General features: G+C 42.5%; 2 protein-coding genes across 6 annotated transcripts in view; one reads left to right on the plus strand and one right to left on the minus strand.

Annotated features, from left to right (window-relative positions):
- Nucleotides 1-544: 544 nt before the first annotated feature.
- stk24b (serine/threonine kinase 24b (STE20 homolog, yeast)) lies at nt 545-9,431 on the minus strand. The gene is made up of 11 exons (XM_032506450.1): nt 8,538-9,431; nt 6,118-6,348; nt 5,652-5,708; nt 4,534-4,642; nt 4,058-4,215; nt 2,755-2,940; nt 2,499-2,647; nt 2,114-2,237; nt 1,827-1,895; nt 1,409-1,545; nt 545-756 (listed from the first exon to the last, which is right to left on the minus strand). The coding sequence occupies exons 1-11, from the start codon at nt 8,577-8,579 to the stop codon at nt 720-722; spliced, it is 1,299 nt and encodes a 432-aa protein (XP_032362341.1). The 5' UTR covers nt 8,580-9,431; the 3' UTR covers nt 545-719.
- Nucleotides 9,432-10,789: 1,358 nt separating this feature from the next.
- LOC116673983 (sodium-driven chloride bicarbonate exchanger) overlaps nt 10,790-23,927 on the plus strand; it is a 42,812-nt gene continuing 29,674 nt past the window's right edge. For 2 of the 5 annotated variants that reach the window (XM_032506434.1, XM_032506435.1), the window contains exons 1-2: nt 10,790-11,283; nt 12,863-12,892. In XM_032506434.1, coding sequence (XP_032362325.1) covers nt 11,236-11,283; nt 12,863-12,892 — 78 coding nt within the window. In that variant the 5' untranslated portion in view covers nt 10,790-11,235. Of the gene's footprint in view, nt 11,284-12,862; nt 12,893-14,606; nt 14,847-15,079; nt 15,552-23,927 lie in introns of those variants that run through there. The other 3 variants (XM_032506439.1, XM_032506438.1, XM_032506437.1) reach the window with 3 other exon arrangements.

Genomic DNA, 23,927 nt, shown 5'->3' on the forward strand with positions numbered 1-23,927 from the left:
TGTACAGCATGGCAACCCCCCCCCCACCCCCCCGCCCCCGCCTCTGCCTCGGAGGACAAAATCCACTTAAAGCACTTTACCTGAGGTTTCATTAAGAATGCTGCAATTTGCTTTTAACAGGGAGTCTTACATACACAAAGCACACATGTGCGCACGTACACGCACACACACACGCACACGCTGCTTGCACACTAAGATAATATACCTGCAGGTTCATCAAGCATGCTTTCAGAGGTTCCGGGAATATGACACCTGCATGAAGAGGGGGAATGAAGTCTTAGATTTGGGGGAGATTTTTCGGCTCCTTGGCGAGCAAATTCCACGTCGAGACTCCATGGTGTGAGGCTGGAGAAGTCTCGCACATACAGAGCTCAGAGTCCGACTTGGCTGTTGTTTTTCTGGTGGTTTAGCTCCGACTTAGAGTCTTGTCCAATCACAGCCGATTCCACGGGTTCTGCTGCCCCCTGAACTTCTCCTCTCTTAGTGGCTAAAAGAAGCTCTGCAAGGTTTTTCTGTTATCCTCCGCTTTGGAGTTCAGTCACTTTTATTACAGGCTAGGTTAGCCCACCCCCCCCACCACACAATCTCCACACAGGAGGTCAAACGTGGTCAGCTGGTACTGAATGGCTTGGCCCCTGACTTTTAATCCTCTGACCTGGCGGTGGGGTTGGGGGGCTGGGGGGAACTGGGAGAGCAGGACTGAGGCAGACAGCCAATTACTAGTGGGAGGAGGAAGACGTCCTGCTTGTGGAGAAACTGCAGGAAAAAGAAAACAAATGGTAAATTATCATCATCAACTGCATGAATGAAAACATTTAGATTACATTATAAGGAAGGGAAGCAAGGGTGAACTAATAGTTCTGGTGATCACTTTCTAAGTCTAATCTAAATTGTTTTCTCTACTGTGTTTGAGTTAAAAGAAACCATTAACTCCAAAATCAAACATCTTTTTCCTCTTAAATGTAAAAAGTGATCATCCATCAGTATAGAGTATTTTTGGTGTGAATTGCCAGGGGTTGAAGATACCGGCCTTCTCTTAAATATAATAGAACGATGGCACTCGGCTTGTGGTGCTCAAAGTGTCAAGAAAAAAACAACAAATCTCTTTCCAGAAATCATGACCTGGTTACTCAAGATAATCCAGAGACCCGGGTGGGAGCAGTTTCCTGGGGGAACTATGCCCTTTCTACCAAACTACACCCACCGACCGCGTCACTGCACAGAAGGAAGTGTACTTATGGATGAGAGTCTTCACAGATGAAAAAAATTTGACTTATTAACCTGAGAAAACTCAGGTGACAAATGTTAAAACCAGGTCAGAAAAGCCTATTAGAAAATGGATCACCACACGTTTTTTTCTCTCTCACTGGCCTCTTAGGCTTCTTTAAGATTCTGAGACAGGTGTTACCTCTGGAGCCTGTGGACCATGTGAGCCACCAGGGAATCAGAGATGCCAGGGTAGGCCTCCTCAGCCAGCAAGATGGCCTCCCTCAGCTCATCCAGGACCATGGGGTTCCCGTTCACCTGCTCCTGTCTCGTCTTAAGCTGGGAGACCGGAGGAAGGCGAGAAGGCAGAGATTTGGTTAGATTGAGATGAGAGCACCAATTCAATAAGACCAGGGACCCATCTGGGTGTAATTCTAACTGGATCCAGAGGTTGTTTGAACCAAAGTATTAAAAAAAAAAAAGGTTTGAAGTGCAAGCAAGGGTCTGTTTTTAGGCACCAATTCTGCATGCAACATTTCACTATATTTATTTTAGGCCTGTGTAAAGGAGAATAATTTGTGGTCAGCCAGTCTGTTGGTTATCCAGGCGGGGTTCCCTACCTCAGCTAATGCAGGAGAGATGACTGTGGCCAGGCTCTGTGAATAAGGCCTCTTTGGAATGTCTTTTGTCTGTGGAAAGGGAGAGAGACAGAGACATGAGAACGGGTGCAGTGGAAGCAAATTAAAATAGTGCAGCTTCACCTTAGGGGGAATCTTTTTAAAATCAGCACGGCGTATTTCCCTAAATAACATCACACCATCTTACTGTGGGTTAGCTCGGCAATGTCGTTCTATCAGAGTGGAACGAAGGTCTTGATTGTTTTTAAGCTCATGCACTCATGTCTCACCTGGTCTGTTGTCCCCGACTGTCCCTCCCCATTCTGCAGCTTCTTGGGGTCCTTCTCCCGGATGGTGAAGATCCAGTCATCACTGCCAAAGTTATTCCCTCCCGACGCCTGGCCATCCTGCTCTCTGATTGGACAGATTATAGAGAGGCTTTGAACATTATCAGGAGGAGAGATGAAGTCATGCATGTTAAGTGCATAAAGCCCATCATAACAGACGTGGGAGGAGAGCAGAACAGAGGATGTGTCTCTCTTTCAGCGGGATGAGTTTGTGTCAAATGGACTTTTTATTTTTTACTTGAGAAAAGGCATGAGTTAAAAGACATAAATGACTGGTGTACCAGAAAAAACTAGCCATCCAAAGTGAGGAGGACAGAATCAGACTTACGAGTCAGACTCGTCAGAACTGGACTCTGCGGTTCTAGACTGCTCCGCCTTCCACCTCTTGTACTTGTCCACCAGCTCAGTCAGGTAGGAGGTCTTTTTTGCGTGACGGACAATCAGCTTATGCTTCAACAGCTCTTTGGCAGTTGGCCTCTGTGGAGCAGACGGGAGGCAAGTGAGATGAGCACATGATGCAGTCAGGAGAAGCATAATCTGTGCAGACAAAAAGCTAAATCTTTAAAAATATAGACACTACTTACAAAACTGGGCTCCTTGTTCAGACAGGCCTCGATAAACTCTTTAAGCGGTTTGCTGTAGTTGCCCTCCAGCGTGGGCGGGTTGTTCTTTGGGATGAGGAATAAAACCTTCATGGGGTGGAGCTCTGAATGGGGCGGCTCGCCTTTCGCCAGCTCGATGGCTGTGATGCCCAGAGACCAGATATCTGCCTGGAGAGCACAGGGAGACGTGGTGAAAACATACAAGCCAACCAACAATCGGAGCGACAAAAGGTTTTCCCATTGGCTCTCTCCAGTGTTATGGACCAGTCCATGTCTGCTAGAGTGGGTGTGTCTTTAGCCTGATTGACAGGGTCAGCCTGAGATGAGCACATATAAGATGTTTGGTGTGACACACTGGAGGAGAGCAATGATGACTTATTTGACTCCTCTGTTGAAGCGGAAGTTGTTGTGGCCCTCCTTCGTAACGGCCGTCTCAAAGCTCTTATTTCAGCTATGGAGGAGAAAGAATCAAGCATCGAGGAGGGATCTCCGAGGAGCTATCAGCGAGAGCAGCCTTCCTGGAAGCCGTGCAGCTCAAACCCATTGCTATCTGCAATCATACACTGACAAATTGATGTGGCGCTTCAGAGGAAAAGATAAACATCTCATTCCTCTGAAACACATTTCCTCGATTCCTCTCTCCTCCCATGATTTCATTGCGTCTCTGCCATGCTTCCTCGGTGGAACAGACTATGACGCGAGGAAGGAAGGCAAACAGAGGAGCAGGGCATGCAATTTAAGGGACGTGAGAAGGACACAAAGAAGACTGAAGCTGGCTTTTGTTTCTCACACACACCATACAACTATTTGTAAATGCACCTTTTTAAAACTGAAGTACACACAGAGCGGGCTGGCGGACTCAGCTGAGAGACACTGGAGCGAGCAGGTTGTTTCGGAGCACGGACAAGAATGATCTGGGTGACTCACAAACCCAGCAAAGCCCCTCTCAGCTTAGGTCTGATTCTCAAGTTAAATGCAGCGCACCGAGACAGTTGGCTGATATTCTCTGCTAGGCTAGCACTACCACGCTGACAGAATTTGTGTTTTTAGCCAATTTAAGCAAGGCAGCTTTATTTGTATAGCACATTTCAGCAACAGGGCAATTCAAAGTGCTTTACACAAAATCAGTTAAAGAACAGTTCAAAAATAAAAACAGATAAAACACAAGAATAAAAGTTACAGTGCAGTATAAGAAATTAAACATTAAAGAAATGATCATTTAAAGAAAGGCAACATCAGACTTTATTGTTCTCCAGTGTACAGTAAGAGTCGTCTTTGACCTTACCTTAGAGTCATAAGCCGACTGTTTGATGACCTCGGGGGCCATCCAGAAGGGTGTGCCAACAAAGGTGTTGCGTTTGATCTGAGTGTCGGTGAGCTGTCCCGCCACGCCAAAATCAGCCAGCTTCACCTCTCCCTGCTCGGACAGCAGCACGTTGGCAGCTGTGGAGAGGAGGACACAGGGAAAGGTTGGTGCGATACAGCTCCGAGAGAGTTGCCGCATCTCCAGACACTTCAGTCAATGCCATTTATCTGCATCGTCAATTTATTCAACAAAGAGGGAACTGAGAAGCCTTTTAGCGAAACCCGCTGCAGCGTTCAACTCAACTCCCCGATGAAATTCTAACTATATAACACACAAAACCATAAGTGGATGTCAATACCATTAACGTGCTACGTGATATTTGTGTGCGTGCTCAATGATGCCATTTAGTCAGCTGAAACCGTCGTCCTCTAATAGCAGCGCTCTCAGTCAGCTACCTTTGATATCCCTGTGGATCTTCTTCTCAGAGTGCAAATACTCCAGGCCCTTGAGGATCTCTCTTAGGATCGTGGCGATCTGGGTCTCATCCAGAGCTCCGGGCTCCATCTTTTAGGAGAGAAACACACAAAAGTAATGAGCTGTGGGTGTCAGCTGAGCATTAGGGTGGGTGATTAATAATTCTACAGGGCTGACAGTAGAGCAAAAGCAATGACTAAAGCCAAACGCACACAACTGTGATTCAGATTTAAAGAAAGCAGTTTGCCTAAAATGATATTAAATATTCCAATGGAAAGAGCCAAAGCAACAATAAATGTATCTACTAACAAGGATTGCGTGTGTATCAAAGCCTAATATATCTTATTCATCCATAGCATGTATTCTTTACTCTCTTACTTAATGTGCTAACCTCGCTCTTCTAGGGATGTTAACAATTAACAGTTTAACCGTTAGCGTGGTTAAAAAGTAGGCTATACAATTGTGTTTAACTATAGACTGTGAATACAAGTCATGGGGCCTTTTTTTTGAAGTAGCTTGTTGGAGAGTTTAAAACCCTGTTGGGTGGAATCTGTAAATAGCTTGCACTGTGAAACTGTTATAGATAGGCTTTGAACACCACAAACCAAATCCCACAGAACTTGGTCACATTGGAGTGTGCAGAAGCTGATTTCCCCAAAACTAAAGAAATCGTACAATAATCCAGGAAGAGGAGAAGCATGTTCAGCATTTTGCACCATGTGTTTTAGTGGAGGTGCCGCATTTCGTGCCTCACCGCTAATGTCACAGGAAATTATTATTTTCATAGTATGTTAAGGAAATGTAATATAAGGCTTATCACGCTTCAGGCAAGGAAAAGTATTTAATGAATGAGGAAATTATTCTAACCTAATCAAGAAACTACATTGATAAAGGACAAGATACGAGATGAGACGCTTCAGGATGTCTGATTCGGCCCAGCAGGTGACTGGCTGAGCAAACCCTACTGTTCACTTTGAGAGCAGCACTGCGTGATGTCAGGAAAAGAAGTGAGGCTGTCAAGAGTTTCCGATACATCAACGTGCATCTTTAGCAATCACAAACCTCAGTGCAACAGAAACACAAAGCAGGAATCACTTACCAAATCTAATGCTGAGCCTCCACCTAAATACTCCATAATGATCCATAGCTTTGTGTCCTGAACAGCGGAGACAGAGAAAGAGAGTGAGCTGCCAGTGATGAGCAAAAGGGGTCATTAAGCACAACAGGGCATTTGTGGAGACGTATTCATAGCTCGTTTATGAAGGTGGTTACTGGCTTATTGCGAAGTGTCAAGAGCCAGGTGCATTCCGAAACAAGTCAGGAGGACACATAAGGGCTTGGTGGGTGTCTGAAGTCGTCTGAGGCTAATCCCTTTTTAATTTAGGATTATTCAGGGTAAAAGTGGGTAGAGGAAGACAAATCCTTCTCATATACTCACTTGGAGGTTTGACTCGGAGGGGAAAACTGATGCAAAAATACTTAACTAAGAAAGTCAACTTAAATTGAATGCATACTATACAGACTATAACCTTTTCCTGTGACAGCATTTGTGTGACAAGCATCACCTTCAGGTATGAGCCGTAGTACTTGGTGACAAAGGGGCTGTCGCACTGGCTCAGCACTGTGATCTCCTGCTGAATGTCTTCGATCTCGTCCTCCGCTTCCTCCAGGTCTATGGTCTTGATGGCCACTACTTTCTGGGTGCGATTGTCGATGCCTTTGAACACCTCGCCAAACGAACCCTTGCCAATGCGCTCCAGCTTGGTGAACAGCTCCTCCGGGTCAGCTTTGGTATTCTGGCAGTGATGGGAGGGAGAACAAAGAAGGGGAGGAAAGGGGAAGGAGGATTTAAAAAGAAAAAAGGGAAAGAAAAAGGAATGTTTGAAAAGGAACTGAATGTTGGGGAGTAAATAGGAAACACCAGCAGGGTGCCATTCTTACAGGACACATTAATTCACTCATTGCAGCACCTGGTTTGTGTACACAGACACAGGAGAATGAAAGGGAAAGAGTGTAACAATTGGATAACAGGCAGGTTAAAAAGAATTGTAAATGAAACAAAATATGCTCTTAAAATAACATGTTGGTCCTTTAAATACCCTACTGCATCTTTGGGGGTTTTCTTATTTGCCGAATACTTTCCCAATAATCGACGAGCTTATAAAATGAGTAGTTTCTCAAGTCTCCACCGGCATGTCTTTAAATGTCTTGTTTTGCCCAATCAACAGTCCCACACCCAAAGATATTCCATTTGCAATAATATAACAGATACAAGCAAATAACAGTTTTGGCAAAAAAGAAAAAAAGATTGAACATGTTAAATACTTCCATCATTTGTAAAGTTTTCACAAATTTAAGACCACTATATGAGCATTTTTTGGTATACCAACTAGGGCTGGGTATTGTGAACAATGTCTATACAATATCAATAGCCTTAACATGATACCGATATCAACAGAGTAGATCATTTGAAAAGATCTTTTCTCATGTCATGCATTTATTTTGATCAGACGCCACAGGTGTGTGGTTAAGCCATACTTTCAAACGTTGTAGTGGCTGAACTGCCAACTCCATGAGATTCACCACACCAGGCTGTATGGGTTGTAGCTGCTGCAGTAGTGGGCCAATCATATGTCGCATTAAATCAAACAACGCTTGTGGTGATTGGCTGTAGCACACTGTAGCATGTGTATCTAAATTTTGGCTGAAAAAAAGCCTTGAACATCGCAGGAAGTAAACTAAAATGACTTAACTCTCCAGAGGCTGCTCTATGGGAAACACAAGTGCAGGCGCTGACAAAAACAACTTCCTTTTATGATGACTTTGGAGCAGAGAAAGGGTCAATATATGCCCTTATTGAGATGAAACAGCTGCCTTCCAAGAGGAATGTCACCAATGCAGACCCTTTTAGTGCCATGAAAGTATTAGTATAGTATAGTAAATGTATTTAAGAAATTAAAACAATAATTCTGCTTATGGAAAGTGTGGTACAGAAACAAAGTGATAAGTCATATTTCAATGTGCTTTGTTTGGGAACAGGATTTTAACTGAAATAAGAGCTTTAAGTCAAACACTAACTTTTTCTGCAAGATTTACAATTTACACTTGTCTTAAAACTTAAATATTGCCAGACAATTTGACTGACAAGCTAAAACTTTGAGTGCACTTGAATCATGTCCTGCAATTTAATTTAGGAGCACCTTCACCTGACTTGCAGCAAACACTTCTTTCCAACTTAGCACCCTTCTTATGTTGTCTTAATTGGTGCCAAGTCTCCAGCCTCTGATGCATCCTCACCCAACTTCTGAGTCTACATGCTTCCAAAGCAGAGAAATCTGCTAACACGCATGCACGGCACCATAAGAATTTCCCCACTGGGGATCAACAAAACAGTCTAAATCTGGTGCATGAGGCAGTTTACATTAGTAACAGTTATCTCCTCTAGTCATCTACCCAACACAATTATCCCCTATAGGCAAACTCCTAAAGATAGCAGCAGAGGAAAGAAAAAGGCTCATGTGTTAGTTTTTTTTGTAGAGTGGAGCAAAGGATATCCACGCTTTCAAGTCATGGTTGAAATATCGGAATTTTGGGTTTAATGCGTATCCTTTTGTTTGTTTAGTTTACATGAAAATAACTATGACGACATAGCAAAAATGTAAATTTCTGCTAAGCTAATGGACTAAACTATGTTTACGATGTTTGAGATGTTATGTTTTTTTAATTCATTTTGTCATCAATTACACGCCTGACATGCATTTGCTCAATTCATGTTGCCAATTACGCATTTCAAATATTTCCAACCACGCGTGTGAGATTTTACGAGGTGTCCCTGAGATAACCAAAGTCACAGAGCTGGATAGGTGTGCAGTGCACCGTGCACAAACCCACAGCATGGAGTCAGTCAAAGAGTGTACATTTTGTTCTGGCAGTGACCGCAACTAGCTACTTATTGCGGAGCAAATTCAAAAGACATTTGGCTTACCTGCATCCCCGGCAGGTTACCCTGAACAGGAGAATGGGCCATGGTGATGCTGACTGGATTTGCGCCTCCAACAACGCAGTGTTGAGCTCTCCTCGGCTTGACTTATGTTTACTGTCCTGGCTGTGGTAACGTTACCGTTAATGTTAGCAATCCTCCAAGACACCTAGTGACACAGGCCCACTGAGAACCGTCACAGGAACTTTTATGTAGAGAGAAAAATGTCCCTCCGCACAGGTTGGTATATCTTTCCGGTGTCCCAACCCCAAGTCATCCAAAAACAGCTGAGCAAGCTAACAGACGTTTGCTAATGCTAACTCTGAAGCTGCAAGCAAGAAATCCGCAATGTTACTTTGCTAACCGGCTGGCTAAGCGTTAACTAGTGCGTTGAATCAAATTCCCCACTCAGGGAAGTTAACGTTATGCCGCTGCAACAAATTGTAATTCTAAAAAACGATGAAGTAGCAACAACTATTTATTTCCAAATCACCCAACTGTCACTTTCTGAAAACGTTTTCTCTCGCTAACGGTGTTGTCAGCTAGCTAACATGGTTAGCTCGCTAGCTAGCTAGCTAGCCAACGCATACAACCTGACAAACGTTGTGTCAGCGAGCTGGCTTGGTGCACGCTTGTCTGCATACCGCAAATGTCACCCACAGAACTTAGTCTTGAATAAACCGATTACCCAGCTTTTATCTTTGCACTAACTTGCCCGCAGCAGCTCTACAGGTCTGGCATCTGCGGCAAGGATAGCTCGCCAGTGTTTTTGTTTCCACCCTCACTTTCGTCCCGTACTCTCGGCCATCTTGTCGGTGCTGTGACGCCTGGCTGGGCGGATCCGGAGCAGTCAGCAACAACAACAGCTGACTTGTCTCTCACCGGTGTTGATGGCAACTGGATGGACCGAGGTCCCCCAAAACTTTTTGAGTCAGTGATACCTAAATCGATGAAACCGTTTTGGTATGGTTGTGTGCCTCAGAATTCCATCTGAAAAAACTCCAGTTCTGTGATCTGGGGATTTGATCCATATAGCCTGAGATGGTGCTAGATAATTGATAAAACACATTTACTCAGAGGCTTAATAAAATAAGAGCTAGCCTATTGATTAAATCACTTTTCAGGTTTTTTTTTAGCCTGTCAGGGACATGTGCCCCATTTTTGGAATATTCCCATAATGTTGGGTCATCTGACCACCTGAGGAGTTGGAAGTTAAAATCAACGCTCCTTCATGGGAAGGGACCGCACCCTCTTAGGTGCAATCATTCCCCTAGGTTAGAGGCGAAACGCCCTTTGTTCACCTTAACATAATGTGTGTGTATGTCCTCTAAGTTGATTTGTATTTATGTGGTTTTCGATTGTCACCAATGCCCACGATGTATGTTTGATTTATTGTTAATTAGTTTTGTTATTCAGTTTTATTTCGTTGCAGAGTTACATACCCGGACAGAAACCGTCAGTAAAGAAATTGAATTGAATCTGCCTTCTGCCAAAATTGCTCTGCTTAAACAACCCACTTCAGGGCTTCCCGCTGCTTCTTCTTCCATGATGACACCAATTGAGGCTAGCTATGTGTTTCCCTTCAAGTAACGTTAATCATATTAAAATCCACTATTAAAGGCTGCCTTAATTAATTGCGATTACACACATATCGCAGTCTTATGATATATTCATGTGATTGTGTAAACCCTGTACAACTGAATTAAAATAACACAATTGCATCGTGAATAGACTACTAAATCAAATTCGAATGATTTTCCAACCGATGCTATTTGGCAGTGCATCAGTGCTAATTGAGTTTAGCCTAATTGATGGTTGTTATGTTTCACCACAGGAGGGCGCCAGTGTATAAACTTCGCTTCAGCAGCATCCTCGTGTAGCCTACTTTGGATGCTGATGCACCATCGCGGGCTGCAGCTATATACATTACGACGGGATGGCCTGTGCATTACTGCTGCTGGTGTTTTTGTTGTCACCAGGAACACTTGATGCATAGGCTATCTGTAGCTGTGTGCAGATTCGGTCCACAGTGATGTCTACGGCTGTTTCAACCAGTTCTAACAAAGGGCCTGCATGTCGCTGGCCATAGGCTGCACATGTGGCCGTCAAACAAGGCACATTAAGGCATTGCAACATGATTGGTATTGCTGCTGCCTCAACACTGGATTTCAGGATACAAAGATATCCTACAGAACTATTATTTAAATTGTAGGCTACCTAGGAGAGATTACAATTAAGAGAGGCTACCCTATGGATGAAACGCCAAGTCGATTAAAATTCACAATTGAGTGATACACATGGCCATTGAAATATCCTGTTACAAGAGAGCCTACACTCATTTCGAATACAACATTCACGTATGTCTGTTTGTGTGGCTATAAACCACGTTCATGGAGGAATATCCATCACAAATGCATTTCTGAATAAAAGTATGCGCACAGCTACTCCGCGTGTCACTTGTGCGCCTCATCATCGCCGCGTCCAGGGTTGAACGTGTGTAATAGGAAGCACTGCCTCCCTCCTTCATGCGTAAATTATGTAGGGCAGGACGGGAACGCTGTGCTACCTCCATTTGAGAAAACCCGGCCGGTAAATGTGAGGAGAAAAAAAGGGGAAAACGCAAAAAGCCGTCTTCAACCACCGTTTGACAGAAGCGGAGCAGCGCATCACGACTTGACTACAGTGAAGCCAAGTAGAAGAAAAGATGGACATCACGGATCAAGGAGCTCAAATGGAGCCGCTCTTACCAACGGTAAATAGACACGCTATTGTGTTTATTTTCATTTTTTCATAAACTGTAGCTTTGTATATTACAAAGCTGAATGGACTATTGGTCACCCGCTTATGTAATTTCTCTTTAGAATAAAGCAGACACAATTAGGATGAAACGTTACATCAATGTATGATTCATATTTCTATTTCAAAATGACCTATATTTTGACTGCTTTACTGGTGTCGCCTGGATATCGTGACAAACACGAATAGCAAAATTTATATTTTCGCCTTGACCACAATTTATATTTAGGCAAATAATTATATGGATCACTGCAAACGCCTGCCTTCACACAAAAGGCATTTGTGATACACTGTACAGGTTGGCACAGTGTTACACAGCAGCTATAGTTATTCATTACGACCTTACATGGAAAGGCTCCTTTTAATATGTGGCCTTTCAACCAAATCGTGTCCACCCAGTTTGTATAGTCTATGAAGCTTTTCAATCTGTTGCTTTATGTATACAGTACTCCGGATCTAAGATGTTACACTGAGATGAGAGCATGAAGTGTGTGATCCTAACAGTGAGGAGCAAGAGGGAGGTTCAGTATATAGCTCATCAGTTGGATGTAATGAGCTTGCTGTCTTTCAATGAGAAGCTTCACTGGGATATTACAACTTACTCCTAACCCATTTGGCCGTTTGTACGGAATTTGTGACAATAATACAAATTCATAAAGTAAAAGAGTAATCAAATTTCTTCACGTGTCGTCCCCCTCCATATGTAAATTGAGTACAGCAGGGATCAACGGGGTCGAATCCGTGTCTGCCCAGGTCAGAGGTCCGTGAGCCCACTGGCAGAATATCATACATGCCTTAAACACAAAATATGGAGCCACTTGAAGGCAGAACCTGCGTCAGCGGTCCTTCTCTCCTCATTAGCATTCAGGTGAGACTGCGCTGAGAAGAAAACACAAATCCACGGCCTTTGACGCACTGTCGATGCCAGAGAGAAATTAAATACATTGCTTTGTGTTCACCATGTTTAAAAGCAGTGATTGCTCTGGACGCAGTGTTAGACGTGTTACACGAGGACTTAGTTTTCCAGAGCTCACAGCGTACAGTGAATCCTGAGGGGGCTGATGTGGTGTGTGCGTGCGTGTGTGTGGGAAGGCTGTTCTGTTTCCCCTGCAGTCTCGGTGCAGTATGGTTGCTTCCCTGTCATAACTCATTGCTGCTTCTCCTGTCCCTCCGCCTACGCAGCAAGCCAATGCGTTGTCATGGTTTCAGCAGGATGTGTATGGGAATGTGAGGTGCTATTTTCAGGTACTCCTTGTTAAAAAACATGGCCATAACTATATTTCAGTATAGTATATAGTACAACCTATCTTATTGTACTCCATTCAACCAGGTTTTCAGGTTGCCAAGGTCAAACCACTGTTTGATTTACAGCAGGAAGCACTGTATTTGAATGCCTCATTGCTAGACCCACATATTTCATTACTTTTGTGTTTGGGACACTTGAGTTTACTTCATGAGAATCTGGCATGGCAGTTAAGTTACTGCATGCTTTCCTATTTGTCCAGTTGACTTATTTCTTGTTCTTTGACTTGCAGGAACAAAGTTCCCAAGAAAATAAAGATGTGGTGAGTACATCTCATTCTCTTCATCTGGCTGATGCTGGCAATCCATGTTTTTTTTTCTAATATCTGTAATCTATAGTAATATTGCACATATGCATTTAGTTTATGGCTTTCATTAGCCAGCTTGTTTAGCAAATGTTGTGTATTTTTAGATCACAATTGTCACTCTGCATCTGGCAGCCGAGCAAGGCTGAGAACACGCTGGGTAACCAAATAATAGAAATGGGAATTTAGTCAAATTGCTTTAAATAGCTCACATAATATTAGTGTAAGCAGACAACTGAGCCAGTTATGGAGAAGAGTTGCGATGCATGCATCTGTCATTTGCTCTGACAAAATATTGCTTATGCAACTGTGGGCTGTGAGCCAGACTGAGGACAAGACTGAGCACAAAGTGTCTGCCAGTGGCTAAACTGTGAATCCTCCTCTTTCTAGAACTTAATTTATACCCCATATCATTTTTTCTTTCCTAAATATTGTGAGGATGCATTGCTATTTGCCACCTTAGTTGTTTGATCAATGCAGCAGTGTTGATCCTTGTGCTCGTTTGGAGCCGAGGTTACTTGTAAGGTTGTTGGAATTTAATGATCATGAATAGATTATCACAAATCGTAGCATTTTGAATTCACTAAAACACAAGCTCAGTACAAATACTTATAAAACATCAGTTCTGACAGTTTCAGTGCTATGGCATAACACTGATCTAGTTCAACATGTTGGGAAATGTGCTTATTTACTTTCCTGGCGAGATGAGAAGATGGATACCACTCTTTTACAACAGAGATGTATCAATCATATCAATTACCTCTTATTGGCTTCCCCAAAGTGTCAAACTATTTCTTTAATCTTGGATCCAAACTTGATAACTCTGTCTTGGCCTTGTTGCCTATCAGTTTTGACTCTTTTGTGACTTGCCTTTTTCTACCTGGTTAGACTTGTATGAGTCTGCACCACTTTTGGATTTGTCAAAATATTTCTGCCACTTTAAAACTATTATTATTTTTATTTTTTTATTTGTGATTTTATAGATATTTGGTTTAATTTTGGACCGGTCTAAAAAGGGAACTAACCTGTATGAACTTACTGTAGTAAGTTGTTTAGCTGGTAAACAGGAACTATATACTAACTATTGACTGTTGCCTTGTTTGAAATCTTCCTGTACATCATTATAATAATCACCTGACTGTATTTTCTGCAGCTATAGTATAATTTGTTGTACATTTAGAGAGAGAGCTTTTTGCTCGTTTCAAACTTCTGTCAACCACTTCTCGACTTGAACTGGAGTAGTCCTGGTCCTAGATTTGACTTGGATATGAGTGGTGTGTTCCTAATTACAACCCTGACATAACAGCAGGCTCTCTGCCAGGCTTTCCAGTTAGGGGCTGGTTGATTTTTCGGTTGGAGAAGATCAGTGAGAACAGACGGAGGAAGTCTCTTGTAGTTGTGTGAAGCTTGTTCTTTTGAGTGTGGTGTTCTTGGATCAGTGTGAAATCTCTGTTTGACTTGGTGATCCGACTGTGTATAACTGGCTGGCGGGCAGGCAGGAGGCCGCCCTGCTGCAGCTAGGAGCCTAGACCGGCTGTGCTCCTTTCCATAGTTAGTCATAGCAGTGTCAGTGGGGAGGAGGGTGAAGAGAGTATGGATGTAGGTAGAGGCAAAGGGTACAGAGCTGGATAGAGAACGTGAGAGACAGGTGGTAAAAGAGGAGAGCGACATATAGAAAATTAGATTGTGTATTGTAGTTTTTCTGCCTAATACAAAATCATCTTTGCTATTATAAGCTTTAAGAAATATCAGGTGACATAAACCACAAAGACAGCATTATTGTGATTTGACATCTCAGGCAGTGCAGCAGAAATAGTTTCTTGTTTCTCCGGTTCGGTTTCTGGGACACCATGCCTCGATCACTGTTTCGCTGACAATGCACTACAGCCAGAGAGCAGCTTCTTTGCCTCAGGTAGGTTGTGCAGACACACGCACTCAGACACATGCGCTTAAAGATGCATGCAATGTATCCGGTAAGACTGCACCGCCAGTCCTGCTTTCTGCTTCTTCTACTTGAGGTGTGTGGTGACATGTAGCTGTCAGGTGTACTGGGGCTTTGTTTTTGCCCCTCGTACAGGATGGTGTTTGACTCCCTGCAACCTAAGGATTCTCTTAGGTAACAGAGCTACAGGGCTTGGAGGCTCAGCGGGGCAGAACTGTGCACGGCACAGCATCGTGATGTCAGAGCACTAATCTCCCTGGGGGATTGGCGGATGGACGCTTGTCAGAAACATTTGATGCTACCCTGGATGAAAGCAGTTGGAGGCAGAGTCGGCGCTGAGCTCCCTGCTTTTGTTTTCATGTTGTGTTTGTGGGTCCTTCGGAGTGAGATTGCAGCCATATTCCAGCATGGGAAGTGTGGCGGAGGAGTCTGGCTAAGAAGAGGGTTTGACTAATACTCCACCAGAGAAGCTGATTCTATCTTTGGCTGCTATTCTCTCTGACTTTCATACAAACACAAACGCACACTCTGAGTCCAGGTTGGGGCTCAGGCCCTAAGACTTAGCTTCTCATCTTACCATTGCCGCAAGCACAAGGGGAGTTAGCGGGCATCCTGCCCCAACCTTAAAAGAGGCACACCATGCTGTCAGTCGACCACAAAGGATTTATTTATCAGGTAGGTTACTCTGATCATGCATTCAAATGATTCAAGCTGTAAGATGGTAAGCATTTAATTTATTTTGCTGCAGTTCAAATGTAATAGTTAGAACAAGTTAGAGACTGATTTGGATGCACTATTGTTGTGAGACTGCGATTGAACAGTAGATACAGTAGATAACAAAATTTAGTTGGAAAAAATAAGCTTGCATGTAATCTTACGGGTTTTCCTAACTGCATGATTTTAATGCATGTATAGTTGATAGGCTGCGGGAGGCTTGCCTCCTGTGCTGCCAAGATGGCCAGTTGTCCTGATATGCATGCGAAAGGTCCGCGGAGGTTGGCTGACAGATGGGACTGTCATTCCGGGGCGAGAGAGGAGCTTATACCCGCTGCACTGACCCTTGTGATCTCCGAGGGAGAAACAGGCAAAAAAAAGCCAGGAACATTGGATTTGTTTGAGCGTGTTCTCACGTACGTCGATTTGTTCTAGTCTTTTTGTGCTTTTAGGACATGCAGAAAGTTTTCCTACCTGCTAGTTCAAAAAATCTCAAACCCCCTTGCTGTTTCTGGAGGGCAGTGTTATCCCTTCTCCGACAAGGTTAGAAAGAAGTGATGATGAAGAGATATTCCTAGTGTACTTAGCATATTGTTCCCTGCGATGCAGCCGATGCTGATCCTGCTGCCATTGCCACGGTAACCATGGCCATCTGTAGAGAAGAAAACCATGACAACAAAAGCTGTCAGCCAATCACAGGGCTTGTACAGCTGCTGATAATCCATCTCCCCTCATTGCTAGCTACAAGCTCTAGATTCACTCTGGCTCTTAGCACATGTAGACAGTCCACTAAAGCAGATCAAAAGTAAATAGACAGATTTACATTAAGTCTTATGGATTTTGCATGAAGCACCTTACTTTGCACAGCAGCTGGATTCTTAATTTTACGCGAGAATCAAAGGATAACATATCCATCTTGTCAGGCTTCAAGTAATGCATTTACGTCTGAACTCCACCTTACTGAATCAATAAGAATGAGAAGCTACGGGCGTGGTTTAGGTGATAGATGTAGGCTTCATCCAGTCACTTGCCAGGTATCTTTTGAAAATGCCTGCCCTTTTCCAAACAATTTCCGTCACGGTTCCTGTGATTGGTTGGTTCTGTGTAACAAACCATCTGGCACATCAGGTGATGAGACACCACCTGCTTTTGGTGACAATTCTGGCCTTACTGTGGAGAATGTAATCAACTTACTACATCTGATATCATTTTTAGAGTATGCCTTATGGCCTAAATCTCAAGGTATAGGTATGGAAACTTTCATCATCCCTGCTGTTGTGAAAGACTCAGGAAAGATCCCTATAGAACATAGAAATGAGGTCACATATCTGCTTCTCTGTGCAAGATGTGATTATGCACATAGATTCTTGGAATGAGCTTGTGAGAATCAATAGGTCTCTGATTTATACTGGCCATGGAATATAATCTCTCAGACAAATCTGGTGTTGACACTTAAAGACACCCTCTGTTGTTTTTCAAGGCAAGTCAATTTATTTATAGAGCACATTTAAAATCAACCTAGGGTGAACAAAGTGCTGCACAAAGTTATGTTATAAAAACAAAGGAAGACAATACAAATACAGACACAATGAACATCACACAAACAACACATTTCTATGCAAATGTCCCTCAACTAAATCATACGCCAAAGGAAAAAAATGTGTTTTAAGACAAGACTTAAAGATCTCTGCAGTAGAGGAGGACCTACTATTTATGGGTAGTTTGTTCCAGAGTCTCAGAGCCACAACTGAGAAGGCCAGATCACCCTTTGTTTTCATCCGGGACTGTGGAATAGCTAAAAGGAACTGATTAGACAATCTTGGAATCCTGAAGGAGCGATAGGGTAAGGAGATCAGCAATATATAAAGGGGCCATGCCATGTAATGCATTATAAACATTACCTTAAAACTGATTCTATGTTTGACCGGTAACCAGTGAAGTGAAGCCAATATCGGGGAGATCTGATTCCACCTTCTAATACCAGTCAACAGTCTAGCAGCCGCATTCTGGACAAGCTGCAGGCGTGATAAAGATGATTGGCAAATCCAAGAATATATTATTTCTGATATTATATGGGGACCCCTTTAACTGTTACACCGCCAATTGGCATGCTCGTAGCTGGCAACAGATCGTTCTCTGCTTTGTTCATACTAATGCCACAGGAAAATTTGATCGCTAAAAGGCTAATAATGTAATTTAGTATTGCTGTTGAAAAGAGACTGACGTTAGGTTAAAAAAAGACTGGTCAAAATCAAAGCAGCAGAGGCCGATGTATCCTCACTTTTAGTCTGTCTAATGTGTCAAACCCAAACACTGGATTGCTGGTTAGCGTAACAAAGCTTGAGCACTGGTAGCAAAGATGGGGAGAGACAGAAGAGGGGATGTGACTGGGTGGTACACTTCTACTACTGTATTTGTTTTCTACTGCTACTAGCACACGCTCATTCTTTCATACTTTATACTGTCCATACTGCTGAAAGTTGATTGCCGGGTGGGATGTTTCCTTGAAATTTGGAAACTAGGGTGTCAGGGTACAGGAAACAGATTGTTGACATGTTTCTTTGGGGGATGTAAGGGACATATCCAAATCTTCTCTGGAAAGAGGAATATAACTTATGTTGTAATAAACATTGTAAAAAAGGACCTGGATTACTTAAAGTGACTGTCAATGTAATTTACTAAATTCAGTTTTCTCGCACAATCTTGAGCTTCTATTCACCATTAGCAGCGCACATGACATCATTTATAGATTTGCAATTTGATGTTTCTTGCACCTTTTAGAGTCTCGCCTCACATTTATGTGCACACACTTTTTGTTTCTATCAAAGAACCAGGTCTTTGGGGCGGCCTCTAGCTCACCCGGTAAGAGCGTTCGCTCCACGTGGGCTGAGTCCTGCGGCGGCCCGGGTATATCCGACCTGTGGCTCTTTGCTGCGTGTCATCCCCCATCTCTCCCCTTTCCTGTCTATCCGTTATCACTATCTAATAAAGGGAAAAGCCCCCCCCAAAAAATCTTTAAAAAAAGAACTAGGTCTTTTGTCAGTTGTCAGAAGAGTTTCATGTGGATCCAAGATTAAGAAGTTCTCGTAACATTATCTATGAACTCTGTTAGACTATCACTGCCTCCAGTTTGTAATACAGGCCGATGGTCATTTAAAAGTACCCTCCAGCAATTCCTGCATTCATACAAATATCAATCAACAAAGTCAGTCTCCTATTGATTGTCATTATAGTAACTCCAGGCTGTACACTGCCATGACAAGCTGAATTACACTCGCTCACTGGTTTTCAGCTGTGGTAGGATGCTCTACAGTACATGTGAACAAATGCTGACTGTGTCCCCCCTCCTGTGCTGTTAAGAGGTCAGAGTCAGGAGGAAACTGGAGCACATTTCAGAGGAGATTTAGAGATGTGAATGTAAGATGAGTCTTGTTGGAGTGGTGTTTTTGGAACAGCATGTTCAGAAAGCATCCTCTAAGTTTTAGCACACATTTCAGGTGATTTTCACTGCTGGCTGGATTTATTTTTGGACTGTATCAGTTGAAAATACACCATAAGATGTTATGTATTGTACATTGGAGTTTTAAGTTTTTGACATCCTTTGTTCCATGTCCGGTTAATGACAATCTAAACAGTTTGGATTATCATTCAGTTAGTGTATGTGCAGGTGTGTGTGTGTGTGTGTGTGTGTGTGTGTGTGTGTGTGTGTGTGTGTGTGTGTGTGTGTGCGTGTGCGTGTGTGTTTGCAAAGAGACAGAGAGTTCTGTTTACATTGTTTTCAGTTTCTGCTCTCCTACAATAGTTGGATCTTTTTCCGCACACCAGTGGTCACCAGATGTGTTCACAAAAGCCAGGGCGGTGGCTGCCTGGTGATCCAGAGGACACAATGGCTTTTTTTGCCCTTTTAGGTCAATCACTCGATCCTCCTCGGGCATTTTTTAACAATGTCGGGCGTGAAACTCATTAGGAAGAGTGGTTGGGACACAGACCGCACGTGTAGCAGCCGAAGGAGTGGAATCAGGTGTTGAGAGTTTTGCCTTCCTTGAATAGAATTTAACTGGATGACCTTTCTTGTTCTTTATTTTACCAGGAGTATTCCCAGTTAGATTCAGAATCTCTTTTACAAACCAGACCTCTGTCTGTAAAAGCGCTCTTAAGTGCAGATTGATTAAATTGTGTACGTTAAGTGCAATTGGTAGTTAGTGTGTGAAATGAAATCAGTGCTTTTTGCAGTTCCCCACATACATCCGGCTAGTTTAAGACAATGACAAATAATACATCATCCTGTGGGAAACTTGTGCGGGGCCCCACCTCCAGAGATACCTGTTCTTCAGAGGGGAGCACTGGTGGTAACCGTGTGAGGGATATTGCTATCGTATTTCTTTTTAATAAATCCTTTAATTTAAAATGCTAGTTTCAGGTTTTGTTGTGCACACAGCAATAGAACATGGAAGTTGATTATCTTGTGTTTAATTTAAAGTCAACAGAGTAAGTTTAAATGCACCCAAAACGTATATTCTCAATGAGCTTCTTACTATGGGGTCTTACACGATTTTCTGCCAAACTCTGTCATTTCACATGAGATTTCTGTATTTTGTTTCTCTTTAAATTTTTAAAACTGGTTTGAAGTGGGAGGGTTACCGCTGGAAAAAGGAGATGTCACATATACTGTACCTCTGTGGATCAATCAGGATTTAGCAATGAACGGTTGTGTTTGGTCACTACCAACCTCTACCTACAGTAGTTGTGATAAAACAGATAAACTGAATGTTTGATAAACTCTTAAAGTAGAATTCCGGCCAATTTTTATGTTAATGTTGATCGCTACAAATATGCAAGTACTTTTGATTAAAAAACCCTGACCTGAATTGGTGCAGGCAACACTTAGTAGCTGCAGCTAAGTGTACAAGTTTCGAATGAGCAAAAACGGCAATTAACAGGGCAAGTTTTAGAGTGTCTTTGTGCCTCTTAACAGACACACAATGCAATTAATATGTCTGTACAACATCGACAGGGCCCTTACGTAAAATCAAGATGCGTTCAACTCAGACATTGTTTTAATTCACCTACCCTGTCTTTATCTTGCCGGTGGGTAGCTTGCTTGCCTAGTTAGCTGCTAAAGCTAGCTGTTAGCTGCTATTGATAAGTGTGTTCAGCCAGGCTTTTGTAAAAATCATAACGCAGCAGTTCCATGTGTATTTGTAGCTCATCCATTTTGTGTATGATTGATCTGGTGTTGGTGAGTAGGAGGTTCGGCAGTGTCAATCTATGTGGCAGATTCCTTTGCCGGGCAGACAGCCTTCGTCCCCGCCTTCCTCGCCTCCCGCAGCCAACAATAATCCCCCGAGCACCTGGTGGTTTAGTGGGTGTCCTCCCTGCCTTCACGGCAACACATTGTAGTTTATTTCCTCCTCAAAAATAGGTAATTGAGCACTGTAGTGGTTATGACTATATCAGTAACTATGTAACTACATGGAAACGGGATAAATATGCATGTGGCTTGCACAGTAATAACGTTACTGCCAGCTGTAGCTCACGCTTGGAGCAGCTCTGTGTGGTTCTTCCCAACTCTTGTGAGGCAAGTTCTTTGTCTGTATTCTCTGGTTCAAATAAATAAGGACGACCAGCAAGCTCAAGACAGGATAGGTGAATTAAAATTATGTCTGAGTTGAAAACGCATCTAAATGTTACATAAGGGCCCTGTTCATGTTGTACAGACATATTAATTGCATTGTGTGTCTGTTTAGAGGCACAAAAGCACTCAAAAACTTGCCCCGTTTTAGCTCAGTGGAAGCTGTACACTTAGCTGCAGCTACTCAGTGTTGCCTGCACCGATTCAGGTCTGGGTTTTTTCAGTCAAAAGTACTAGTATATTTATAGTGCTCAAGCTTAACATACAAATTGGCTGGAATTCTCCTTTAAATACCCACCTGTTTTATTTTTATATTGTTGCTTATTTAGTTATGCTTATGAAATACTTTAACCAAGTTTTTAGGGTCTTTGTGGCCATGACTGACATGACAGTGGCACATTAAATTTCCCCAATATTCTCTTGAATCATTTACTTTAAAGGCATCATGTTTATCAGCGACATTTTAACACTTGGTGTAACAGGAGCAAGAGCAATATATTCATAACATTTAGTCAGTAATGCAAGTTGTGTATAATGTAACTTCTATCTAAAGTTTGCTCACATTAGCTAACATTAGCCAGGCTATAGCAGCAAAACCTGAGCCAAAGTGTTCGTTATTGTTTATTAATCTAACTAAAGAGTAAGTTCTTCCTTATTTCAAAAGTATTGCTTTAATACATGCCTTGATAATAGAAAATGACTAAGGAATTGCATAAAAGAAAAAAATAAACTGTAAGATTATGTTAGTGCAGGATATTGACTTTGAAGCTATACTTCATACAGAATATGCATCGACAGAATCAAAATCTAGTGAAATCCAGTGTCAAGTCTTTCAAGGTCATGATGCTCCACTCCCCATCACTGCACAATTGCATGCACTGTGCACACATACAGGACATGAACACATACATGCACTCTTAACACAGTGGGACATTAGAACATCCTCTGGTCCTCAGTTTGTGTCCAGGCCTAAAGCCTTTTGCTCCTCTTCCCCTGTGTGTAGCTTAATCATCCACACTGCTCCGCCCCATCACACCACTGCCTGCAGTGGGACTACAAACATTAGCAGACCTATGCGTGATGTGTGTACAGTACAATTGCAGCCTGTATTGTGCATGCTGCTGATATAATTACTATGTGTAGGAATATGTACACAGAAACAAATCGATAACGAGTGAAGAAAAGAGGCTTATGATGCTTCATGGTGAGCAAATGGCAACATAGCAAATTAGCCGGGTATATTATGTCTACATTTGTTTATTCATCATGCCAGTCAAATCTCTACCCCTCCTCCACCTCTCTCTCATCCAGACTCCCCTGTAGTCTTGGTCACGTGCTCTCCGCTCCCGTTCTCCCTGAAGCATATAGCGTGGCAACCAAGAAACGGATGATTTATTTCTCTCCACTGCGCAGGGCCGTCTATCACTGATCCCGTAAAGGCTGGCAGATTAATCTCAACCTAGATTGGTGAGAAGGGATGCTGCTATCTGGGCTGGTCTGGGCTCTGCATCATGAGGTAGAGAAACCAGTGTCTATAAATAGTAACAGGGACCTGCAGGCAGGAGATTCTGGCTCATCTGCCATAGTAAGCAGGGTAAAGCTTTGTTTGGGACAGAACAGAGAGAGGCAGGATATTACGCTTAGATATATCGGTCATTATTTCAAATAAACAGGAAATGGATCTGTATTTTCTTTCAATAAACACTATTTTGACCTCTTTGTTTTTAGGAACATGACCAAGATTGTAAATGCACAAACGTCTTAGTTCTTACTTTGTTAATCATACAGATCCAGTGAAAGTGGCAATTGAGCACAGGAAAAATGCTTTATCAGCAAATAGCACAATATACAAGATGTTATGTATGTTTACATGCATATTAATACCCTGGTTATGAGACAAAATTATTTGAATTATTTATGACAATGTGTTACCAAAGTCAAACATTTAATTTATTTAGCATGTTGATCATCAGATCAACTACTACACAACTTGAATCTATGATGCACCTGCAGGCATGGTATGGAGTGATCTGATACCTAGATATGCGGTTTACTTGCTACAGTATCTTGGTCTCTTTACTGTAGGAGTACCGCAGCTAGCATTACCAGGTTTCTCAGATGTTTAATCACTGCATTGCACTGCATTAGTTAACCACAAGCTTGACATCTTAAGTGTCTAACTATTTGCAGTGAAATGCAGCTGCACTTTCTCTTTTTCCGGAGTGGGGAAAATTCAGTTGGATATGTTAGTCTGCCTGTCAAATACTGTGCAATGACGGGCAGAGGAGAAGCAGGAACAATATAGTGGATATGGGAGATGCTATCCTTGTTAGACATGTATTAGATAGACAGCAGGTTACACCCACTTAGTCTGATTCAATACAACCCTGTCTCTTAAAAATGACTTGCCTATACAACTAAACTGCATTCTGAATAATGTTTTGAAGGAAATGCATTTTCTCCCAGTTATGATCCCAGGTTAACATGTGGTGAACGTTGTGAATTGAAACAAAACTACTTGGTTACATTTAGGAAAAGATCACAATTTGGCTTAAAACAAGTAAGTTTAGTTACACACGTAAGTACAATAGGCACGCCAAGTCGTGTATGTATTGTACATAACAAAACTTAAGTACGTTAGGCAAGTTAACTTGAGTAAGTTAAAATAATTTAACGTTAACTTTACATCAAACATGAACAGCATT

The sequence above is a fragment of the Etheostoma spectabile genome, chromosome 24 (genome assembly GCF_008692095.1).
Source record: "Etheostoma spectabile isolate EspeVRDwgs_2016 chromosome 24, UIUC_Espe_1.0, whole genome shotgun sequence".
Classification (NCBI taxonomy): domain Eukaryota; kingdom Metazoa; phylum Chordata; class Actinopteri; order Perciformes; family Percidae; genus Etheostoma; species Etheostoma spectabile.

What these genes read in the sequence shown, in the direction of transcription:
- stk24b (XM_032506450.1), bottom strand. Translation starts at nt 8,579, where the DNA reads ATGGCCCATTCTCCTGTTCAGGGTAACCTGCCGGGGATGCAG. An exon ending in AGTCGGCTTATGACTCTAAG is followed by an intron (nt 2,941 to 4,057) that starts GTAAGGTCAAAG and finishes TGTGCTCTCCAG; the next exon opens with GCAGATATCTGGTCTCTGGG. An exon ending in ATGGTCCACAGGCTCCAGAG is followed by an intron (nt 757 to 1,408) that starts GTAACACCTGTC and finishes TTTTTCCTGCAG; the next exon opens with TTTCTCCACAAGCAGGACGT.